The sequence below is a fragment of the Melopsittacus undulatus genome, chromosome 11 (genome assembly GCF_012275295.1).
Source record: "Melopsittacus undulatus isolate bMelUnd1 chromosome 11, bMelUnd1.mat.Z, whole genome shotgun sequence".
Classification (NCBI taxonomy): Eukaryota; Metazoa; Chordata; class Aves; order Psittaciformes; family Psittaculidae; genus Melopsittacus; species Melopsittacus undulatus.
Window position 1 is genome coordinate 23,920,104 of NC_047537.1, and position 23,815 is coordinate 23,943,918.

At 55.3% G+C, this 23,815-nt stretch overlaps 1 protein-coding gene across 5 annotated transcripts in view; it reads right to left on the minus strand.

Annotated features, from left to right (window-relative positions):
- The window catches only part of BAIAP2 (BAR/IMD domain containing adaptor protein 2), a 43,200-nt gene that overhangs the window by 6,204 nt on the left and 13,181 nt on the right, over positions 1-23,815 (minus strand). For 3 of the 5 annotated variants that reach the window (XM_005140725.3, XM_031054552.1, XM_005140726.3), the window contains exons 4-13: positions 17,118-17,179; positions 16,870-16,941; positions 16,398-16,535; positions 6,277-6,429; positions 4,236-4,463; positions 3,432-3,633; positions 2,839-3,040; positions 2,664-2,732; positions 1,950-2,112; positions 194-228 (exon numbers count right to left, since the gene is read on the minus strand). In XM_005140725.3, coding sequence (XP_005140782.2) covers positions 194-228; positions 1,950-2,112; positions 2,664-2,732; positions 2,839-3,040; positions 3,432-3,633; positions 4,236-4,463; positions 6,277-6,429; positions 16,398-16,535; positions 16,870-16,941; positions 17,118-17,179 — 1,324 coding nt within the window. The remainder of the gene's footprint in view (positions 1-193; positions 229-1,949; positions 2,113-2,663; positions 2,733-2,838; positions 3,041-3,431; positions 3,634-4,235; positions 4,464-6,276; positions 6,430-16,397; positions 16,536-16,869; positions 16,942-17,117; positions 17,180-23,815) is intronic. The other 2 variants (XM_031054553.1, XM_031054554.2) reach the window with 1 other exon arrangement.

Here is a 23,815-nt window from a genome sequence, read left to right on the forward strand (position 1 = left end):
TGGAGACCTGGGTCCCTCCATGCTCGGACAAGACCTGCACCGTGTTCTTCACCACACAACCTCATCCCCACCGCTGTGCAACCCCTGGGGAACCCACAGAGGGAGCCCCATGGGGACACAGCTCAACAGCTTCACCCAGAACCAACACAAGCGATTCACTTTCGGGTAATGCGACAGGAATGTGAGGTCTTACCTGCTGACGGATCTCGTCCCGTAGTCATCGAGACCCTGCGGAGAGGAGGGGAGGAAGCACGGTGAGGGTGGGGGATGTGGGGCTGAGCCCATTCAGGTGCCACTGGAAGGTCACACCAACAGACCAAAGTGCATCAGGACCCAAGGCCAATGCATTTGGAGCAGAATGGGGAGATGGAGATGACTTGAATGGGATTTAGGGAGCAGGAAGTAAAGTGGCTCCACTCTCTTCAGAGCAGGACTTTATCTGGCAAGCCAAGGGAAAGCAAGAGGTGGGAGAGCACCAGTCTGCTCTGCCCAGCCTGGCTGAGGTGCACAGCTCCAGTTGCTTTTGAGATGTGAGACACTTGAAAGGGGATTGAACAGGTCACCAGTGAAATGCTCTGTGGAAGGTGTTTCTCTGTATCAACTCCCACCAGAAACCCACAGGGTTTTGGACCATTTTCTCCTTCAGCTGGTACTGAACAGCCTGTACAGCAGGGAAGGACTGCACTGGTCTGAGGAGCAGATGGGGACCAGGGCTGGAGCATGTACCTTGAGGACATCACTCCTTGGGTGAGGACTTGCCCTGGGATATGACCATGGAGCAGCTGCATGGGACCACTTCAGGAAAGAGCAGGAGTCACTGGCCATGCACCATGGATCAGAGACCCGTATTCCCCACGTCTCAGGAATGCTCCCAATCACAAAACCCCAAATCCATCAGCAAACACCACTGGGAAACCCCAGCAGACATCAAGAAGTGGGGCTGCAGAGAGGACCAGATCCCACTGGATCTGCTGCCTCTCCAGAGCATCCTGCTGAAGAGTCAGGTGCTGCATGGCTGCCTCTCCCCCTCCTCATCCTCTCCCCATCTGCCAGCATGTGCCAAGTGCTCTGGGGAAGCCAGTGTGGCTCATCCTCATTGTCCTGGTGGGGAAGCCCCATTACTCCAGTGGCTCCTGGGTAAAGCTGATCTCATCCACACGTGCATCCTCCCATCTCATTATCTCAGAAGCCCTGAGCTCATCTTGGACACCAGCAGAGCCCTGGCCAGGATCTGCCCCAGCCGCATGCACTCGCCCCAGCATCCCCACGGGACCACCACTGGCTTGACCTGGCCTGTGCCAGAGAAAACGTTTCCAGCTGCCTGTGAACAGCCTGTTTCTGGTGGGAGGCTCCCATGGAGTCAGCAAATGTTGTCCTTTGGGGGTTTACGGTGGAATTTTGTGCCATTTGCTCCCTGTGCCTTGCCTGTTCTGCCCAGGTGACCCAAATTGACCAAACCTCCCCACTCACTGCTCTCCACTCCCACTGCCTCCCTGCATCCCCCATCCCACCCCCCTAAGAGAGATGCTCGGAAGGAGATGTGGCCACAGGCAAGGCACATGGATCACCAGGCAAAAACAGCCAACTGTCCGTAAATCCCAAGGGAAACATTGTGTGTGTTTGGACTTACTGCTGTCGACCTAGTGTAAGGCTTGTAGTGAGCAGAGGGTGGTTGGCAGAGGCCACTGGAATAGTCTTTAATTGCACAACCATAGGGCATTAGGTAGTCCTACAAACAACGAACAGAGGTTGGAGAGCAGCCCTCCGTGGACTGAGAACACGCTTAACACATTTCATCCTGCTTTAAAACCACCGGTGGGATAGAGAAGCTACGGACACCTGGGCCCAGCTCCAGCAGGGAATAACACCCAGGGATTCACTCAAGCATCTCCTGTTTATAAAGCATCCCTCCCAAAGTGGGAGCTGCCCCCATTACTGCATGGGCTCACCTGGGAGAAGGCAGGCACGGCCACGCTGTACGGCCTCTGCTTGAAGGTGTTGGCACCTTGTGCCGGGAAGGCTTGGGAGGCCATGCCATAGTCTGGCGGTGGGATGGCGATGTCGTCCTTGTCCAGCAGGTTGCCGGTGCTGCTGCTCTTCCCTTGCTGCAGGCTGGGTTGAGGGACCAAAGCAGAGGCATCAGCACCAGGCCAGCCCAGCTTGAGACCCCCCAGGCTGCCCATTCACCCACAGCAGGGGACCCCATGGCCAAAGACCCCCTGAGACAGCTACTGCCTGCCTGTGCTGGGAGCTATTCCTGACAACATGCATTGTGCCCTGGGAAAGTGTACTATTCATAGAATCATGGAATGGGTTGGAAGGGACCTTAAAGCTCCTCCATTCCCAACCCCTACCACAGGCAGGGACCCCTTCCACTGGAGCAGCTGCTCCAAGCCCCTGTGTCCAACCTGGTCTTGAGCACTGCCAGGGATGGGGCAGCCACAGCTGCTCTGGGCACCCTGTGCCAGCGCCTCAGCACCCTCACAGGGAAGAGCTTCTGCCTCAGAGCTCAGTTCAGTCTCCCCTCGGGCAGGTTAAAACCAGTCCCCCTTGTTCTATCACTACGTGCCCTTGTAAGCAGTCCCTCTTCATTCATCTCCATTCCAAGCCCACAGCTCTGCCCTGGGAGTGGTGAAGCCTCCCACCCAGCACAATGCTCCTACCTCGTGTGGACCCGCTCGCTGCCATCATTGTCAAGGACCCGTGTGTAGGAGAAAGGAAACCAGCCCCTCCTGGAAAGCAAAGGCAGGGATGAAACCGAACCCATATTAACCCACGGAGGAGCGGGCAGCGGCAGCACCCAGGGTGCGGGTTCCCAAGGACAGCCCCGGCACTCACAGCTTTGTTTTCTCGCTCTCCCCATAGTGCCAGCCGTCCCGTGCCTCGGGCACCAGCAGCGTGATGAGATCACCCTCCTTGAAGCTCAGGAGGGTGCTGTTATCTCCGGCTGCGTGAGAGAAAATGGCCTGCACCCTCGTCCTGCCGTTCCTCTCGAGCCCTGCGGCCATGGAGCTGGACCGTGGCAGTGTCTTGTTTTCAGCTGGTGGGAGACAGAGACCAATGAGCATCTCGAAGTCCTTCACCCCATGGCCATACCCAGGCACAGCCCAGTGGGACCAGGGGCAGGACAACGCTGCCAAGACAGGTCCCTAACCCTGCTTATCTTACCCACGTGCCAATATAACCTTCACTTTCCCACCCTCACCCCAGGCAGGATCAAGCCACTGCTCTTGGCATCACCCACCAGCCATGGTTGCTCCCTGTGCAATATTCCTCAAGGTTTTCCTCCTGGAAAACCCTCAGCAGAGTCCAGCTTTGCTCATTTCCTAACCCCCCGCTCCAGAGGCACAAGCAGCACTATGCCGGAGGGATGTTGCCGGTCTCTGTCCCAGCACCAGCAGCATCCCCATGGGGCACGGATGGAGCCTCACCTGAGGCGTAGCTGTTTTTCGGTGTCACGTTTTTGCGAACTGGGAGTGTGTTGGAGTAAGAGTCACTCAGCTGCTTCTGAGGCTGGGGAGGAGATAAAGATTTGGGCTGTGCTGGCTTCATCTCAGACCAGTGGTTGTACCCATCACTGTCTGGGCCTGAGACTCCATTCATCACCGGCATGGCCTCCTGCGCCGACATGCGCTACGGAGAGAGGACAGGAGGGGGGGAAGATGGGGAATGTCCTCATTAGGGCATCCCACTGCAGCTCCTGCAGCGGGACACAGCTCCAGGGGAGGTGGCTCACAGCAAACAGAGCTTCAGGCTCCCACCTGGGACAAACTGCTCTGGGGGAGCAGTGGGGTCACCTCTGTGGTGTTTTACTGCCCCAAGCTGACCTGAACTTGACAAACCCCTTCTGGGCTCAGCTCATGCCTCCGCACTGGGGGACCCTTTTCATGCCATGGGTCACTCCCAGTGGTTACTGGGGTATCTCGGCTCAGCCCCACAGCTCTGGGATCACCCTGATCAGGCAAGTCCAGCTCATGGGTTCCCCAGTTCCCCCCTAAGAGCCTCTGCAGCCCCCACCCCTCTGGAAGCAGGATGGGATGGGGACAGGCTGCCCATTCCCATGCCAGGCTCCTTCCCACATCCCAGGGCAGCACATGCATGGAGCTGCCCATCCCTGCACATCAATGGCAGTCCATCAAGAGGCAACTTGCTGAGGACAACGGTGACACTGGCCCGGGCTCGTCCCTCCAGCTTTGCTCAGAAGGGCAGCACAGCTCCACCACGGAGATACTTACTCCTACAAAAGGTGCCAGCTCCGGGGGGACAGGGAGAGGTTTGGCACCAGGGATGGGGTCAGAGATGATGAGGTTGGATTTGGATGTAGACAGAGGGCTGGGCATAATGGTGCCATTGCTGCTGGCAGCCATCTGCTGCATCAGTTGGATAGCGCGGTCCGGGATCTTGTTGGGATCCGAGCATGACTGCTGCCACAGTGGCAGCTTCTGTGTCAGCATCTCCTTCCCCTGCAATAGAGAAATGAGGTGTGAGGGCACAGGAGCGGGCCTGATCCTGGCCACGAGACTGATCGGCTCCTCTGTGCATGGCATGGGTGCGATAACAACAGGGACTTACCAGTTCCAGGCTCTGCCAGCAGCTGAGCCAGGAAGGTGGCATGAAAAATGGAAAAGAGGGGAGGAAAAGGTAATTTATCTCCCCAGCTTATTCTGATGTATCCCACATGGGGCAGCTCTCAGCCACTGGGCTCCTTGTGGAACAGCATCAATGGACCAAACAGGGACATAAACCTGCCCAAAGGCCTGACAGGGCTCAGCCTGTGCTCTGTGTTGTCACCCATATCCTAGGCAATGAGCTTCTCATTCAGGGCTGTTCAGCTCTGACAATCTCTGGCCCTGGCACCCTGCAGCTGAACCCCTGCTCCCTGTCCCTGTGGCAGAGGCTGACCTGACACCTCTGACTGACCTCTCAGCTGCTCTCATCGGGGGACAACTTGGTCCCCATGGATCAAAACATCAATTTGAAGGTCCCGGAACGTTTCTGCACTGGCCCCAGTGAGGCACAGCCCCATCACCCAGAGCACCCCCAGAGCCGCAGCAGTGCAGTGGGTGCCAGGCTGGAGCAGGGCCAGGCACCCACCTCGCACATACACCCACCATGCTCTGGGTGCTCTGGGTGAGCCACCCTCCACGTGCCGCTGCTGCTGCAGGAAGTTCTGGGGTTCACCGCTGCAGCCACGCTGCAGGTGCCGGCACCCTCGTGCCTGCTGACCCCCCCCTCCCAGCGGGGATGTTCCCCCCTCTGCTCCACAGGAGGAGTTCACATATGTCAAGCGTGCATCCAGCCCGCAGCGCAGCGCGAGGAGTGCGCTGACTAATCCAAACTCCTGCTCCGTGGTGCCAAGTGTGGTGGTGACAGATGGATGCTGTGAGCAACGGGGGGTGGCGGTGGGGAACAACCAGAACAACGGGAGCATGAGGCGGCAGGAGCAGTGCTGGCGTTCCCAGCCCTCATCCGCACGGATTCTGCTCTGGATCAGTGCAGGGAGCTGCTGCTCCCCAGGCTGGCTGGCAGCAGCTCCAGCCCCTGGTCCAGGAGATGTGGGATGCCAGGAACAGGCAGGAGGGGGTTTGGAGCAGTTTAATCTCTGGTTTAATCCTCACCTTGCTAAGGCCAGGTTGAGCAGGCAGGCAGCACTGCCTGACTCCAAGCAGGAATGGTGCTGCTTTACATTTCTTCTGCTTTTACACGTCATAGAATCACAGAATGGTTTGGGTTTGAAGGTACCCTAAAGATCATTTAGTTTCAACCTCTTTGGGACAACAAGCTGATACAGGAGAAACCTCACTGGCCTTTGCCAGGACAGAGCCCTCACGCCTCAGTGACCACAACATGCAGGAGGGGTGAACTCAGCTCCATTCACCTACCACAGGTTCTCCTGCATAGGTGAAATTGTGCCATGGAGGGACTGGACTGCTGGGGTGAGCCAAATGGCACAATACACTGCCAGGACCCGCCATCAGCACTCAAGCAAACCAGTGTCAGTCTCGTGTACCATCTGCAGCCAGAAGCTGCTTTTGAGATGCAGAGCAGCACCCATGGGAGATGTGTCCCCTTGTTCTGAGGAGGGTGCAATCTTGCATCTCCCAGTCCAGAACACATGCGTCTCCCAGGGCATCCTGTCTGTGGGTCACCCACTGGCGTATTCCTTTCCCTCTGCACCAGCTGCAGCTTTCAGGATACCAGCCTATTCTATAGGCAACAGAGCATTCACTGCAGGAGCATGGCTTTGGACTGGCATCTCCAGTGGGACTAACTCACCTTGGCATGGTAGGTGATCGCACTCTTGGCTACTGCACACTGTTTCTCCACCAGGAAGCAGAACCGTCTCCTCTCTTCCGTGAGAGCTGTCTTATAGCCATCAGAGACGTAGTTTTCCAGCTCACCTTGCTTGTTGCTGATGGCTTCGATGTACTAGAACAGACAGAGGAGCAGACGGGTGGCTGCCTTCATTATTTTGGTAGTTTTCCTCTCTGTGGGCAGGGCAGGGGATCACAGAACGGTTGGGGTCGGAAAGTACTTTAAAGCTCATCCAGTTCCAGCGCCCTTCCACGGGCTGGAAGCGGTGCCAGTGCAGCAGCATCCCCTGGAAAGGCGTCAGCAGCGCAGCACGCAGGGTGCTCGCAGGGTGCTCGCAGGACCCCCCCGCACAGGACACGCACACGTGTGCCTCCAACCCGCCTGTCCTCACCAGAACCCCCCACGCAGAGGCGCTGACTCAGCACGTGGGCTGGGAGCCGGGACGCGCTGTACCGGGAGCCGCCGCCTGCTCACCAAACGGGCCCCGGAGCCGTGCCCGGACGCTGGCAGCCGCGCTCGGGGGTGCCCGGATCGGCCGCGCTGGCAACGGACCCCACAGCCCCGCGCTCATCCCCGCAGCGCACGGAGCACCGCGACACCCATTGCGGGCTGCACACCCCCGGCGCCGCTGCTGCTGCTGCTGCACATCGGTGCCTGTGAGGATGGGCAGGACCGTGCTACTGAGAGCTGGGGACCACAGGGGGACAGCACTGAACCCCTCCAGGGCACAGCCATCACCAACACTGAACTGACTGTGACCACTCAGCGACACGGTGAGCGGTGCTGGGGACACCGGGACAGTGCCAGGGCTGCATGCTGGCACAGCACCTCCGTGCCCGGTCACAAGCAGCACAGGGCCACCGGAGCAGCCATTCCTTGACGCTGCACCCCGGGGCTGTGCAGACACCGGGCCCCTGCCACTGCCTGCAGCAACAGGAGGCTCCTCTGCTGGCACAGGCTCTGGCTCCACTGATGTGACTTGTGCCAGCACGGCTGTGCCACAGAGGCTTTGCCAGCGCTGTATGGAGCATGGAGGCAGCACATGGGGCTGGGATAACTCAGCCACACAGGCTGACCCCTGCGATGCAAACGTGGCACATGGGAGGGCTTCAGAGCAATGCATGGGACCGCAGGGCTGCTGCTCAGCCCTACCATCAGCATCCCTGAGCACAGAGGGCATGAAATGTCCCCAGCTCCCTGAACCAGCCACTTTCTCCTCCCTCACTTCTCTTGGGATGCACCCAGATCCTCTGCAAGGAGCTTCCACCCCTGTGGCACTGTGAGAGCAGCCACTGAGCCTCTAAGAGGAGCATTTCCCTTCCTCATCGCTGTCCTGCCCTCCAACACTCCTTGCCACCACCTCTTCCCCAGGACAGCAGCACCACACTGAGAAGCCACAACCAACCACACAGCCCAGGCAGTGCTAAACCTGTTTCGAGAAGTCTGAGCTTCTCCGAGAAATGAATTAACTGGAAATTCAGGGTCCAAAGCAGCTTTAGCTCTTCCTTCATGTTTAACAGTTATTTTAGCATGTTATAATATTTATTAGCAGGCACATAAACTGGAACATAAACATAAACCTCAACAAAAGCAGTGAGATTAAGTGACATCCTAGACTTCGAAGGGGGCTTTAGTTCAGAGCTGGACCTTCTGCTGCTCCAACCCTGCTCAGAGCATCTTCCCAAGAGCAAACCCCATGTAGAAGTTGTGCTGCACCCAGTGGGTTTTAGATTTCCACACATTCATCAACATGGGTGGGGAAAAGGGGGTGACTGAGAAATGGGTAAAACCTCCTGTTTCAAGGAGTAATTTCTTTCCCAACATGAAAAAATCCAGTGCAAACACCTGCATTTAGGAACAGAAATAAATGAAGGTGACTGAGCTGACGGCACTGAGTGCAGAAACAGAAATAGTGGAGGTATTTGCATCACCCCCAAGCGAAGCCGCAGGGAGAGCTCAGCTGGATGGGGACTGGCAGGGACACAGGGGAGGGCACTAGGAAGGGCAGCAGGCACAGAAGCACCGGGGCCAGCATGGTGCAGGGAAGAGGCAGCAGCAGCCCTGGGCACAGGCTGGCGGGTGGGAGCAGGCGGCTGTGGGAGGATGTGAGCAGGGAAAGCATCATTCCCTGGAGTGGGCTCAGGACCCAGCACACCGCCTCCTCCCGGGTATTATTAGCCCCGGGAATAGTACAAGGACAGAGCCCAGAGGCGTCAGCAGTGGTAATGGGAGTCAGGAAAGAAGGATGCTCCAGTGCCAGCCCAGAGAGCTGCAGCTCCCCCAGGGTCCAGTGCCCCAACCCCTCCATCGCAGTCTGGTATGCTTGGGATGGACCGAACCCCATTGTCCCCACATGCCTGCACCACAGGTAGTTCCTGAAGAATTCCCCTTGCCTTCTCTCCAGAGGGAAGTGGTGGGATGATGCTCCCCATCCTGCAGAGCCCAGTTTCTGGAAGGAAAGCACAATCCTGACAGCACCTGCAATAGCAGCGCTGGAGCAATGCGGACCTGGACACCCTAAACTCATCTTGCTTAATTTCCTAAGTGGGCCATCAAGAACGAGAAGGTGACAAGTGAAACGAGTCCACCTCCAGCTAATTGAGCTCAGTAGCACAAAGACCATTGCACCATTCAGGATAACAACCCCCTGAGCAGCAATGGCCCAGGTACAGCGGGTGGGCAAGGCTCAGCTCTTGTCCTGAGCACATCATACACAGCAGCACAGGGGAAATTCTTCTTCATCTTAGCAATGTTAGGTTTTTAATCGTGATTTACATATGCAAATTAAAGTCTTATTTACATCCTTAATTTCAACCTTGTTTTGCAAGTATACTTTTAATGATTTCACTACAGAAAAGCTTGTCTTAATGGCTGCAGCCAGTTAGAACATGTCGATTGCAAGCAGAGAGCCTGTGCTCTAAACTTAGTATTCTCATCACTTTATATACTTTATGGAAATACGCTTGATGTGCCATTGATTTATTCAAGCCTGGTTTACACGTTATTACATTACAAAATGGCGAGCCACACTCCTCATTCACGAGACAGCTTTCATTTTGGATCTGCTCAAAATGACAATGGGCTTTCAAATAATGCACAGAAAGGCAATTTAAATAAAAACCTGGCTAAATATGCCCGATGCACAGGGAAAAAAAAAATGCAACATGCAGAGGATGGTGTAAGATCTCACTACTCTATGCTAAGGAGAAGCACTGCCTTTCACCAGCAAGCAGTGCTTTACAGGCAGCCTGGTGCCCATTGGACTCACTGCTGCTGTTCAGGTCTCCTTTCCCCCTGGTATGGGGGGGGATCTGCATCCATCCTGCATTTTGAACCCCAAAAACCCCACATTTCTCAGCTTGGCATGACGTGACAAGCAGTGCAAGGAAGGTGCCTCCCTGCTGGTGTCTTCAGGCTCTGTGGCTCATCAGCATCTTCTCCAAGGCCTCACCAACAAACAGGTACCACTCAAGCACTGCTTTTAACCTCAGACCGTGGTTTAGGCTGTCTAACAACTAACTTCAAATGCAGATTTCCAGTTTCATCTAAAAAGAACCCCCAGTTTAAAGGAGGAAATGAAACCCCATTTGTGACCTGAGCACCCGAGGGGCAGGAGCCAGCCGGGGCTGTGCTCGCAGCGGTCACGGCCGTGCCAGAAGCCGGAGCATGTGCCAGAGTCACCCAACAGCTCCAGAAACCTTTTTCTGGGTTTCTAGGCTGGAGAAACCTCAAATAACTCCCCCTTCCTCCCCCCGAACACAGCACTTCCAGTGCACCGGGAGCCGCTGACCTAATTAGCAATGTCAGTGTGCGCAGCGCTGGGCAAGGGGCTTGGTTTAAGATGCTGCTGCAGCTCAGGATCTGCTGCAGGCAGAGCAAGGGCTCATGCCTGGCCCAGGGAAGCTGCAATCCCAAGGCAGGAGCCTGGTCCCAGCACTCAGGGAGCCCTAGTAGTGGTGGCTCAGCCAAGGACCCACTGGTTCAACCCTTCTGGCTGCTGAATGGCTGGGGTGATGAGTGATGCTGGAGCAAAGCTTGGCCATGCTGAGTACCCCCACAGCCAGGCAATGTCTGTGCTGAAACCAGATCAAGTTACCTAACGGGTCAGACAGTACATTAGGGACAAGGAAACATGAAAGAGGAAAGAAGATGCTGCAAAGTCCCCAGCTCAAGCAGCAGCTGTCACCTCCAGCACAGAAAAGCCAGGGCACGCAATGGCCCTGCTGCTTACACTGACATCCTGTCACTGCCACTCCAAAGCTGACAGCTAAAGGTGTGTGAGGACTGGAAAACAGCCAAGAAATGTCAAGACCCGGGTTCTTTTCAAGCGCACACGGCAATCGGTGTAGTTAGTGCAGGTGAAACAGCAACATCATCCCTGAGCTTCAGTCAAGCTTTCAATAACCACCCATCCTCCTGGAAAAAAAATAGTTCAAACTGTTCTATCCAACCCAGGAATGTGCAAATGAGTCAGGAACAGGAGCCAAGGGCACTGCCAATCACCATGAACACAACTGTGGAAATCGTCCTTACATGTATTTACCAAGCGTGAGATGCCTCTGTCACAGCCAGTAATGCAGGCTGAGTGAAGTACCAGCCACAGGGACAAGAGGGAAGCAGCAGCAGGCAGCCAAGCCACCTCCCAGGGGTCACCAGCCAGCAAAGCAATGAGTTTTGAGACCAGAAAGGCAGTAACACAGGATCACACGGTGGGAGATGCAGAGCAGGAAGGGGACCGCGCCTCTGTGGCAGCCTCTAGCACAGCTCTGGTTCCATGGAGGGACAAAGAAAAAAGGGGAAGGGAGAGGACTGTGGGCTGTGCTGGACCATTGTGGCAGGCTGGAATAGCTGGAAGGAGTAAACACCAAGAGAAGGGAGGATTTATTTAAGGAACTACAAGGGAGAATAACTGGAAAGTCCTGAGATAAAATAAGAAAGAAGTTAGGCTGATTAACAGAGGGAGAGCATCTAAGCTGTTGAGTAGTCTCAAGGAAAAACAGCTGAAACTCTATCACAGCATACAGCCAAAGTGGGGAAGACAAGAAGCGTGGGGATCCTCAGCTCTAGTGGCTCCTGAGGAAGGATGCAGCTTCTCCTTATTCCCAGAATTTACTCCTTGCATGGAAGCTGGTGGACCCTGGAGCAGCCTCAGGGGAGATGCCATTCCCTCCTTGCTCCCTCCAGCCTTCATCATCACTCAAGTGTGTTACAGATAGAGAGGGTAGTTGGTCAGGTTGTTTAGCTGGACACAGCAATGTCCAGTGATGGATTCAAGCCCGGGGGTATCAGTGGCTCTTCACAGCACAGCTGGGAAGGAGACCAAACCTCTCTTCTAGTAAGGCAAATAAAGCACCAGACTCAGCCGACATCTCCAGACAGGCAAGGTCTCTCAGTGCCAGCACTGTGGTACCCACCAGTCTGGACTGCCCCAGCTCATCACCCCGCAGCGAAGCCCCTTCCTAGGATGCTGCTGCACTGATGGGTATCAAAGGTGAAACCAGACTCAGAACAGCTCCCAGGGAACACTGCCCTGCTCCAAGGATGCCAGCCTGCTTTTGCTCCCCTGGGAAGGGCTGTCTCCCCTCATTACACTGCCTGTCTCACACATCTGCTCATCAGGGCATCAGCCTGAGCCTTCCTGCACTGCTCCTGCAAAATGCCATCCACGCACACATGTGATATTACATAAAACAGAGCAAAACAGCAGGCAAGTGCTCTCCCAGCCGGCTGTGCGGGGGTTTCAGGATCAGCTGCTTAAGCTGTTCCTCAATACAGGGACACCCTGATCAGCGATGCAAAAGGCTGGGTACCAAAATGCTCCTCAGATGTGGCCCTGACCTGCACAGGCTCAGGGACCTGCAGACCAGCTTCCAGAAGAGGCATTTGAAGCATTTCAGTCCAGATAAGTTTAAGACCTCCCCTCCCTGCCCCCCTGACTGCATTTGCTGGGTTTGGACACACATCCTAACTCTGAGTTACCTGGAGCCACCGAGCTTTTACATAGTTCTTCCCTATGACTTTCACATAAGCCCTCATAACCTGGTTTGTGCAAACTCCTTATCAGTTAGAGCTGCTTGACCTCTACCTAAAATTATTTCTCCTGATGGGAATCTCAAATGAGGTTTCAATTACAAAAGCCTATAAACCCCCCCAAGTTATTCGGCACAGTGGTATTTAATGCTTAAAATATTCTCATAGGAATAGGTGTGGACAAAGACAAATCTGGGCAAGAGCTGAGCTCAGCATCCACAACCCATAACCCAGGTTGTGCAGGGCTGGGAAGAAGAGGGAGCTCCCTCTGCCCCCCCTGGAGTTACCAATGCAGCTGCTCAACCGGCGTGGATGTGCCAAACCCTTTTGTCCAGGTCAGGCACAGCCTTTCACCACAAACAGCCACCTTCAGCTTTGCTCTTTAGGATGAATTACAGCCGGCTTCGTCTCAGGCTGATGGAGAAATCCAATTGTTCATAGAGCTAATATGATTTGATAAATAGTTTGAACCAACATAACTTCATTGTTGAGCTGCTGATTCAATCAAGGTCCTAAACCCATCGTGACCTTGATTTCACAGCTTGATCACAAGCAGCGCTTAATGAAATTACAGCAGTTTAGCTTCCTTGGTGATTGTTTCACCTGAGTATTGTTTTCATTCTTCTCCATAAAAGATGTGAAGTGAATGGCATTAGTTAATTCTCCCAGTTCTCAACACAGGTCAAAAAAACCCTTAGTAACTACATAACTAAGATGAGACATTGGAGGCAGTTTGGTGCCTCAGCTTTCATTCCTCGTGTTTAACAAAAGCTCAGGACTGATTCATAAGGAACAAAAAGCCCAGCTTTATTGTGACATTCAGCACTAACAACCCACAACCACAGCATCTCTTTTGACCATGACAGACAAAGCTTTGGAGATGGAAAATCACTCCTGCACCCTAATTGCACTCTGAGCTGCTTTTAAGCTACATGAGTTGTCTTTACAGCAAACCACAAGGTGTTTTACATCCCCAACAATTTTAATCCCATCCTCACCTATTAAACTCCACAAAACAAGCACAAGAGACAGTAGTGAGATGATGTGAGACCTGCAGACAAACCTGGATCAGCTCTTGCCATGCAACAAGTGACTGATGCAGCTCAAGAGATGCCTCCTGCAAGCGTCCATGAGCATCACATTGCTGCCTGATCCCAAGCAGACCTCAGTCCCTGTGTTCCCAAAGCTACTGCCCACCAGCCACAAGAGAATCAATTATGTGCAGTGCTTGCTGAATACCAGCATTTATTTCTGCTTTACAAAGAGGGATAAGCTAAACTGGAGAGTCACAGTGAGAGGTTTGGGCTGATTTGTTGGGTTTTCTGATCACCCTAGCAGAGCATGGATAAACCACACTGGTACCTGGTTCAGGTGAGGGCTGTCCTCTGCCCCCCCAACAAACCAGAGCCTGAACAAATCTCTCACCTCTGCAGAGTGAGGTGATGTTACAGAAACCACATCCTGGAGCTCCGGACAGCTCTGCCTCTCCCACCACGCTCATCTCACCTGCGATGACACGATGTGGTCACTTAACAAGTGGTGAAAAGGCAGAAAGGAGCCATTCTGCTTCCTGCAGCATTAAATGCAGAGAGGGATGATGACAGAGCATCAGACTCCGGGCTGCCGCCTGCTACAGTAGCTTAAGTGGATGAGACTTCAAAAGCAGAGTAAGATGTTATTGCCTCCTGCAAGATGATGACTGATCCCGCTAGCAGGATGCTTCCATCCACAGCAGCTTCCCCCATTACAAGACAAGCCATCTGCAACAGCCCATTAGGAGAGCTGCATCCAGTTGCTGCTCATCAGTCTGTGGTCCCCAGGCACCAGCCTGATGAAGTCTTCAGCTTCCTGCAAGCATCACCAGGTGCCTCCAGCAGCCTGCTTAGAGGCTGCTGGGGTTTTACAAGCTGGCTGCAGGGTCAGCTAAGCAAACTGAGCCCCAGGAGAAAGGATTCTGTGGGGCAAAACCCCTCAGTGCAACACCAGCAGCCCTGCAGGTGCTCCTGGTTCACTAAGCCCTGCACGAGGCTCCCAAGGTAGCTCCAGGCTGAACCCATCCTTGCAGCAATAGCCCACTCTGACACCCTGGTAAAGGTGTGCATCAAGGGTGGCCCCAGATCGCCTCTTTTCCTGTTGAAAAGGGAATACCAGCACTGCAGCAGTAGCAAAGAGAGGGAAAACTGCTCTCTTGGCTGAATTCAGCAATTTAGCTTCATGTTTTGATCTAGGTTGGAAAAAAAGCAGTGAGCAGTTGAGCAGTCTCATAGCTCTTTAAGCTCAAAAGCCATCATAAAGCTTTTTGAGAGATAAGCACTTCCTAAATACTTACTGCTGAAAGATTAAGAGAATGAAAGCCTGATCCTGTTTCCCTGCCCAAAGCTCCTGTACTAACAGGACTACCCCATCCCCACCGCATCCCAGCAGGAGGATCAAGCCACCGCTCCTCTCCCACTGTACAAAGCTGATCACTGGGATGGATTTTCTCCTCCTCCGACTCCGGGTGTGGGTTGGGGATCCCGGCACAGCAGCAGCCTGGGGGGTTTGGCAGGAGAGGGGTGACTCTGGCAGCAGCTCTGCTCTGTTGTCCCTAGCAGCAGCTTTCAGTCTGGGGATAACAAAGGTCTGATCCCCATGCTGCACCTTGCAGGGCTTTTCCTGCTCAGCAGGCATCCAGAGCAAGGGCTGGGGGAGATGCTGCTGCTCAGCTCCCAGCAGCGGGCAGGGCACCGACCTGTGCACACCAACACCTCCTGCCCAGCTCAGCACAGTGCTGCGGCTGTGAACAACCGCGAGCTCCATGGCACACACGGTGCCTCACCACGGGAGCCGGGGCGGGGGACGGTGCGTGTGGTGCTCTCCCTCCCTCTGATTCACGCTACCAAGACAATGACTGATTCCCCAAGTTTTAGTGCAATTAATGTCACTTCCCCAGCACAACCTCTGTGGTAGCTGTCTGCTGATGGCTTTAAATGCCACCCTGTACACAGCCCCCACGAGGGAAGTGCCACTGACATTTAGAGGCCCTTCAGCAGGCATGGATCACTGACAGGTTACCAGCCTGTGGCATCCAAAGTAACAGGTCCTGGTCCCAGCACAGTGCATGCACTCATGCCTAACAGACAGGGGTAGGGATTTCTGCCTTCAGGGTCCTTCTGCCTTTTCAAGGTCTTATTCATGCTGCATTCAGTGGCTTTAACTCCACCAGCAGCAGCCGTGCTTTCAGACAGAGCAGGTTGGCACGTAGGTGCATCAATTATTTAAGGTTCCCACATTCCAGGCGAAGCTTGAACTAAAGGTTGGAGACCTCAGAAGACAAACTCCTGTTGTGACACATCAGTAACCTGAGTGCTGCAGCACCTTGGCACCCACTGCTCACGGCTCCAGCACCAGCCAGGGATGTGCCCTTTAACACTCTCCATCAATATCCTGACCCCAACTCCATCCTTACAGGAAATCCCAACACCAACCTCTGAAACGCGCCCACCCTGCAGCACAGCCACCCAGGCACGTGCCATGAGGGATCCCTGTCCTGCACAGCCACAACCTGATCAGCCACCGGCATGTGGTTGATGCAGGAGCCCACACCATGATCACACCGTGGTGATTCACTGTGGCCGCCCCGGCACATGCTGCCGCCCCGGCACACACTAAAGCAAACACCACCCAGAGGAAGGTGGATCTGGCACAGCAGGAATTAGTGATCTTGTGGGGTTCATTCATTAAAGAGCACCGGGAGCAGTGGATCCAACAGGTTCATCACTACCGCACCGCCCGGCACATTTGCCGTCAGCCTCCCCCTGCTCCATCCTCTCCAGGGGCAGCCACGAGACCAACGTGCTCCATCACGGGCTGCCGCCACCTCCTCCCTATCCACACCTCCCACATCGCACCACGCTCCTAATGCTGCTGCCCCCGCTCCTCTGGAGAGAACAGTGAGCCTGTATCTGAATGCTTGTGAGAACCTGGCCACCTCTGGTGGTACCACCTCATGGTACCCAGCAACCGCTGCCCAGGTCAAGGATGCTCTGTTCCTCCCATGTCCCGGGTCCTACCTGCAGCTCCTTATCAGAGTACTTCTGGGGGTTTTTGCTGCCTTGGCTCTTCTTCCGAAGCTTCTTCAGCTCCGCCTGGCACTTGTCAAGTGAGTCCCCTTTGCTCCTTTGCTCTGTCTGGTACTTTTTCAGCGCAGCCTGAATGTGACAGGAGAAAGCTCTGAGCAGCTGAAGCCAAACCTCAGCCACAGCTCCTGCTGCCAACGATCGGCAGAAGCAAGCAGGACCCCCCCAGCCTTTGGGAGATGCAGGCTCCCCATGGCCCAGACAGCAAACAGGGACTTGAACAGTCTGACATTGGGGAAAACGCTGTTCTGTGCGCGGTGATGTGTGTGATGGTCAGAGACCATCAGCAACCAGGAGCATGAGCAATGTCTGAGCACAACCATACTTGGGTGGGGAGCTGGGCAGCAGGAAGGGAAGACACAGAGATGCCCAAGCCAATGCCAGGCTACACAAGTCCATGACTCACACTCAGGTACCGGGAGTCCAGCTCCACCTTCTGCTCCAGCTGTGTCAGGAGCTCGTTGTGGAAGGACTTGAGCTGCAGGCAGAAAGAAAAGACACGGTTCCTTGGGGAGGGCTGACAAACCCTGCCAGAGGAGTGCCAGGCAGGCAGGGGAGAGGGTGTCACCCAGGCAAGAAGTGAAACCCATTTTGCCTGGCTGCAGCACCAGCAGAGCCCAAGGCCGTGAGGAAACCCTGGCCACCCTGACTCACCATCTCCTCCAGCTGGTTCTGGATCTGCCGGTGGACCTCTGCCATCTGGAAGAGCACATCTCCTGCAAAGACAAGATGCAGGGAGGGGGGTTGAGGCACCAAGCTCTAGGGGACACCCCTGGGCTGGGACAGATGGCACCCTGTTAGCATGGAGGGGACCACAGATGGACTGATGGGTGCTCCTAGAGTACCCCCAGTGCCCATCTTTGGAGAGCTGTAAATGAGATATTCATCTGAGACGTTTGGACGCACACATACACCTTGTGTAGCATGAAGGGAAACATGGACAAAGAGCAGTAGGACCTCAGCACCCAGGGGTGCTCATGACCCATTGTGCCATTGTCCACCCCGGCTTTGGTCACCTTTACCCAAGCCAGCCCTTAGATGTGACCAAGGAGCCAGAGACAACGATTCCAAGAAAGGACCCTCATCTCGACCTGACTGTCCTGCTACTGAAAGGATCAACAGGGACAAGAGATGCTGCACGAACAACAGATGGGAATTTAAACAGCACCCTTAGAGCCTGAGCTTTGCCTGCCGCTCTCTGGCTGCGCTCACAGCCCCAAGCCAAGCACGGAGCACCCACATCCCTCACCCTGAGCAGCTGACGGGCAGCCCTGGCACTTGCTCCAGGTCACAAGACACGGGGCTGCAAACAGAACCCTGATGATATTTGCCTCAAAGCCACTGGACCTGCTCGACCTCAGGGCGGAGCCGTGCAGCGAGGGCAGAGCCGAGGGTCAGCCCCACAAACAGCCGAGGGATCCCAGCTCTGCCTCGCCTCTTCCTTCGATTCTCCTCGTGCTGGCGGCAGTGATGCGGTCACACACCCACTGCGCTCTTCCGGGGAGGAAGGGCCATGTCCTGCCTCAGCAAAAACCCCGTGGCTGGAGCCAGGCACACACAGGAGCCGGTGGGACTGGAGCCAGCGCTGCTGCACGACTACAGGCACCATCCCCAGATCACAGCAAGCTCTCGGGAAGAGCCGAGCTCTGTCAGCTCTCTGTAAGTGCTGTGTTGGGAAGCTCATACTTCCAGCATGGCAGCTTGAGGCTTCCAGCCTGTGTGGAGCTGGTTGTGAACTGAAAGCCATGGGCTGTGTCTGAGCAGCCAGTGCAAAGGAGTCATTGGGACCCTCAGTCAGCCCCAGACCAGATGGTGGACACTGGGCATGGTCACTCCATCCGTGGCACACACTGGCCATGCATCATCTGAGTGTCAACACTACCGGCTGATCAGGAACAACCTGGCCCAATGTTTCTTTGCTCTTGTGACTAGAGCAGCTCGTACTTTGCACCATGCATCGTGTCAAAACCTTCTGCAAACACTAAAATCTGATCCCTTTTTGTCCTTGGCAGGCACCAGTCCCCTCCGATGCAGTCACAGAACCGGCTGTGGCACTGGTAGGTGCTCAGCCAGCACTGATTCTCACCATAGCCACCCTGTGCACACCAATGCCTAAAGATACAAGGCAGAAGCTCTTCCCTGTGAGGGTGCTGAGGTGCTGGCACAGGGTGCCCAGAGCAGCTGTGGCTGCCCCATCCCTGGCAGTGCTCAAGGCCAGGTTGGACACAGGGGCTTGGAGCAGCTGCTCCAGTGGAAGGGGTCCCTGCCCTGGCAGGGGTTGGAGCTGGAGGAGTTTCAAGGTCCCTTTCAACCCAAATCATTCAATGGTTCCACAAAGCAGGAGGTGACCGGGCACGGCTGCAGCTCTGCTCCCTCACCAGGAGCACACCATGTGCCTGAGCTTCCCCAGCCACAGACCGGCTGTGACTCCTGCAGGCACTGACGGAGTGGAGCCTGTGGTGAAAAGCTGCACACACCACGGGGGGGGGGCCGGGCAAGGGGTCACCACCGCAGCACCGCCAGGAAGCTGCTCTCCGGTCGGGCTACGACGCCTCAATGATGGGAAGTGCACGAATTCCCACTGCAAGGAGGCGATGACGCAACGCCGGTGCTTGGCTGAGATTCCGGTTTCAAGTCTATCAAGGCAAGGGTGGCTAGCTTGTTATTCCCAAGGCTCACACCACCCCCTCTCCCTTTCGCTTCCCGTTTGGCCAGAGTGGAAACCCCAGCTGGGAAAGCCGCTGCAGAGCTGGCTGAGAGGTTTCTGAGCTCTCAACCCATCGGGAACAGGGACCAGTGTGCTCAGCAGTGACCTACCTATCCCCAAACCCAACCTCCTACACCAGAACAGGGCTCTGCCCCCACCGCATTCCTCACCCAGGGAATTAAGCTGTTCCCAGCAGCCAGGGAGGTGCGTGGTGTGTCTCTCAACAGATACTCATCTTTGTTTAGACTTTCTCCTCCATCACCACCCCCATGGCTCTTATCACGGTGAGTCCGGGGCGTTTCAGCCCCACATCAAAGCCAGCAGCGGTGCGGAGCTTTCCCCACCCAGCCCAGCACCACGAGCTGCTCCGTGTCCCAGCCTGGCGAGGGGACGCTGCCGTGCCCAGCACGGCCGGTGTGCTGAGCCACCAGCAGTGGTGCGGGGCAGCGCAGCCCAGCACCGAGAGCAGCTCACCGTGAGCACAGCGCGGCTGCCGGCGCGGCTGGATGCCTGCCTGGGAGCACAGGAGCTTCCGCTGGAGCCTCTCCCGGCTGGGACTACCGGGCTGGCTCCATAGGGATCGCCCCAGGCTCTGCCGTCACCGGGAGCCCATGTGGAGCAGCAGGATTGGAGCTAAGTCTCCCAGATTGTAGCTGCGGCGCTGTGTGAATTCACATTTTGCACCTCTGACACCCCCATACCCCACAGCACTGCAGAAAAGCTGCAGACGTTGTTAGACATTGACGTTTCACCCCAAAACCTCTGTGACTAACCCAGCGTGCAGCAGGGCACAAGTTAAACTGTGACTAACAGATACCACAGTAGCTGGGAGCTTAAATCCCACCCAGATCAGGGGAGGTTCTGCGGCATGATGGTGACAACAGGTACCTTGTGGTGTTGGCAGAGCTTGATGGCAGGGCCAGGACCACAGCACACACCCCAGCAGCAGCACAGTCACCCACACCATGGACACTCTGCATCACCCACCAGTAGTATTTGTAAGTTAAACATAGTGATTACACACTGCAGCAGGGCAGAGAACAGAGCAAGGGCTTGGGTCACAATGTATGTTGTACACGGGGGTGTGAGCCCCATACCAGCCTCACAGCCAACATGCACATCCTATAGGTCAAGAAACCCAAAGTTAATGTCTCACCTAAGCCCAGAGGCGAAAGCAAGGATGAGGAAGGGCTGGACATGAGAGCCAAGGTTTCACCTGCCCCCTTACCCGGCTCACACACCTTCCCGCAGGCTGCCAAGCACACACAGGGAAGGAGGAGCTGCTATTTACGTCTGACTCACAGTATCGCCCTGGGAGAACTGTAGGGGCTATTGTGGGCCCTTCCCTACCACACCCAGGCACGGGCAAACAGGTTGTTCCACATCCCTCCCATCGCTATTGGCACCATGCAGGAGCCAGCTGCCCCTCCAGAAGGCAGAGCAGTAAGAACCCATCTCACGGGGTTTTGCTTTGACTTCTCAGAGCCTCTCTCGATCTAGATAGCAGCTATTTTGAATAGAAACACCAAACAGTGCATCAGCAGAGGAGCCAAACTGCTCTGAGCCAGAACATGCTGATGCTTGCACAGGGCTGAAGCAGCCCAGCCTGTCCTGCAAGGGTAGTGGAACTGGTGGCCAGGGGACCAACTCCCTGGCAAAGCCACCAACTCCTGCTGCCACCGGCACCGGTGATGCTTACACAAGCAAAACAGCACCACAGCCTTCCCGGCACTGCTCCTTGCTCCTGCGAGATGAGGGATGCAGCACCACCAGCATCGCTCACCATCAGATCTCTTGCTTTGGACATTCAGATCCCAAATAAAGTACATGAAACAAGGAGCCCAGGGACTCAGCTCCTCCACTATTTCACATTGTGCTGGGCTTTATTTTTAAGGGAGGCCAGGAAAGGCAATGGTGCTGTCAAGGAAGTAACCAAGCTCCAGAAAAGGAGTATTAGCTCCTTAATGAGAAAAACCAACAGACGGTAACAGGGCAAATTGTTTGAGCTCCTGCAGCTCAAGAGGGAAAAAAATTAATCTGCTTTTCAATGGCTGGTTAAATGCTGTTAGCTGAATCCTTTGATGCCGAGCAACCACTTGAACCTGGGGAGGGATGTGCCAGCACATTCCCAGGGCAGGCAGAGAAGTGAGAGCACTGGGTGCTGGGAGAAGGGGACAGGAGGACCCTGCACCAGTCACTGCTCTGACACAGGCACCCAGTGCCCTCCTCGCAGACTTTACTGGACAGGAGAGCTCCATTGCTTTGGGGATTTTTATGGGGGGAGTAAGGTGAAGAGCACCAACCCTGTGCATGTTTTAGTAAATAAAGCACTGCTTCAGGGTGAAACCTGTCCCCTGAACACAGCAGAGCTCTACTCTCAGCCCAGTAGTTACCAGTTCCCCTTTTCAGCACCCCGTGCACCCAGTTTCACACCTCCCATTTTCCACCAGCAGCAAGTGGGGCCCTTCACCCTGCTCACGGCTCGGGCACATCCCCACCGCTGCCTCCCCATCCTGCACGCAGACAGAAAGCAGCTGCTCACACGTCACATCACGTGCTGCAGACCTGATCAAGCCAGATTCAAGGCAGAAGCACGCTCCTGAATGCTTCTGCAATCTTTCTTCTTCCCACACATTAAAGCGGCTCAATCCCAGCTCATAGACACAGCACGTGCCATGGACAAGCCCTCCAGCCATGGGGAGCAGCACTCTCCATCCCAGCACCTCATCCCGACAAGGCAGGTCTGACTGCACCAGCGCTGGCACTGGGGGACGATCCGTGCGTGTGCAGTGGGAAGGAGCCGAGTGTGGGGAAACAATCAGCTTCTCCCCGCTGATTCATCCGCTTCCTCTTCAGAAGGGTTTCACTCACCAAAGCCCCAGAGGACGGTACCGATTTGCTGATATTGTATCAGCGACTCATCAGCACTATCATGGTGTGCTCTGCTCACAGCCTCTGCTCCAGCCCAGCCCGGCAAAGCTTGAGACATTCATTATGTCCTTACTGAGGGACAAGGTAAAGAAAACAGCAGGCGGCTTCCCAAGGCACCCTGACTGGGGCAAGTTCAGAGACACATTCCCAGTAATTGGCTCCCTCGGGCTGAGCAGTTGCCACTGACACCTTCAGCAGGGACAGATTAGAGACCCGGGTGACCTGTGGTTCCCTGCGGCTCCTGACAGCCACCCCTGGATGTGAACAGACGATGGAGCTGGATCATGATGTACAGACCAGCGAGTCCCTGCTGCTATAATGATGGCACAGGATTAATTAGCAGAGGAGGCCACAACTGCACAGAGCTCACCTTCACCAGCCTGGAGCTATCCGGCTCAGCCCCATGGGAACCGATCCGTCTGCATGCCAGCAGTCCCAGGAGGGGAAGCAAACACCTCCGGGGCTCAGGGCTGGCCACACAAGCAGCTGTGCCCCTTCCTAAACCCTGCCAAGCTCAAAGCATTGCCAACGGATGGCAGAAACCAGGCCTGGGACACACAGGTGGCCCCTCCTCCCTCCCAAGAGGATGGAGCATCCTGCAGGAGCTTGTCCCTGGCACGCAGCAGGTAGGCATCCCCGGAAGATGCCACCACTGGAGGGGAAACCCAAACGTTACACACAGCTGCTACCCGTCAGGAACTCCAGCCAGGCAACATGCTCCTCACAGATGCTCATTTCACAACCCTCCACCATTGCTTACCCAAGCACAGGTTGGTGAGAACAAGCCCACTGCTATGGCAGTCTGCTTGTAATCAGATGTGGAGGCAGTGCGAAGGCAACACAGGCAGAAGCAGAGAGTCCCTTCCTGAGGCAGCAGCTTTTAAGAGGCTTTTCCCTTGTGTTTGTGCAGCATCAGCAAGCCCATTCTATGCTCTACAGCAGCATCATGGACAGGACGAGGCTCTGTGCCCAGCTCCAGCCACAGACCCTCTTTCTCTGCACAGCATGACCAATGGAGACAGCTCTACCCTGCATCCCTCTGTGATGCCCATCAGTGGTTTCAAAGCTGTATGGAGATGGTTTAAAACCCCTTGAAGCCCAGCATCCTTCACTGACAAACAGGTCCAGGACCACAAAGGTTCCCCTGGTTCCAGTTTTATTGTGCAAATCATGCATCAGAAGAAAGCCAGGATCTACCAGAGCCTCATTACAGTTCAACAATGGTTGATTAATCGCTGCACGTCCTGCCCTTTCACACACCAGCTTTAGTCAGAGCAGCCTTCACTGATTCCCAGGGACCTCAGAGAAAACCAGCGGCTGAGCAAAATCCACCTCCAGCCCTGAAGGAGCTTCCTACAGGTGCTGCTCAGCCCCAGCATCCCGCTGCCTCCGGCTCCGCTCACAGGCACGTGCTTCCCTGGAGGAGAAACCCCCTTCCCGTGACTTTGCCATGGCCCCATTTTCAAGTGGGACAAAAGGAACAACATTTGTGAGTAGCAGCCAAGGGACCCAAGCAGAAGCCAGACAACGGCCAAAGTCACCCGAGCAGTTGCACACATGAGACTGGAGCTCCTTGGAAGCATCTACAAACCATTATTCCCAGATGAATGGAGCAAACCCTCACTGATCAGACACAGTGTTCATGCTCTTCCCATCAGCCTCCCCAGTCACTGCAGCAATGACCTAAGAACAGCATAAGGAGCCGCCTGCAAAG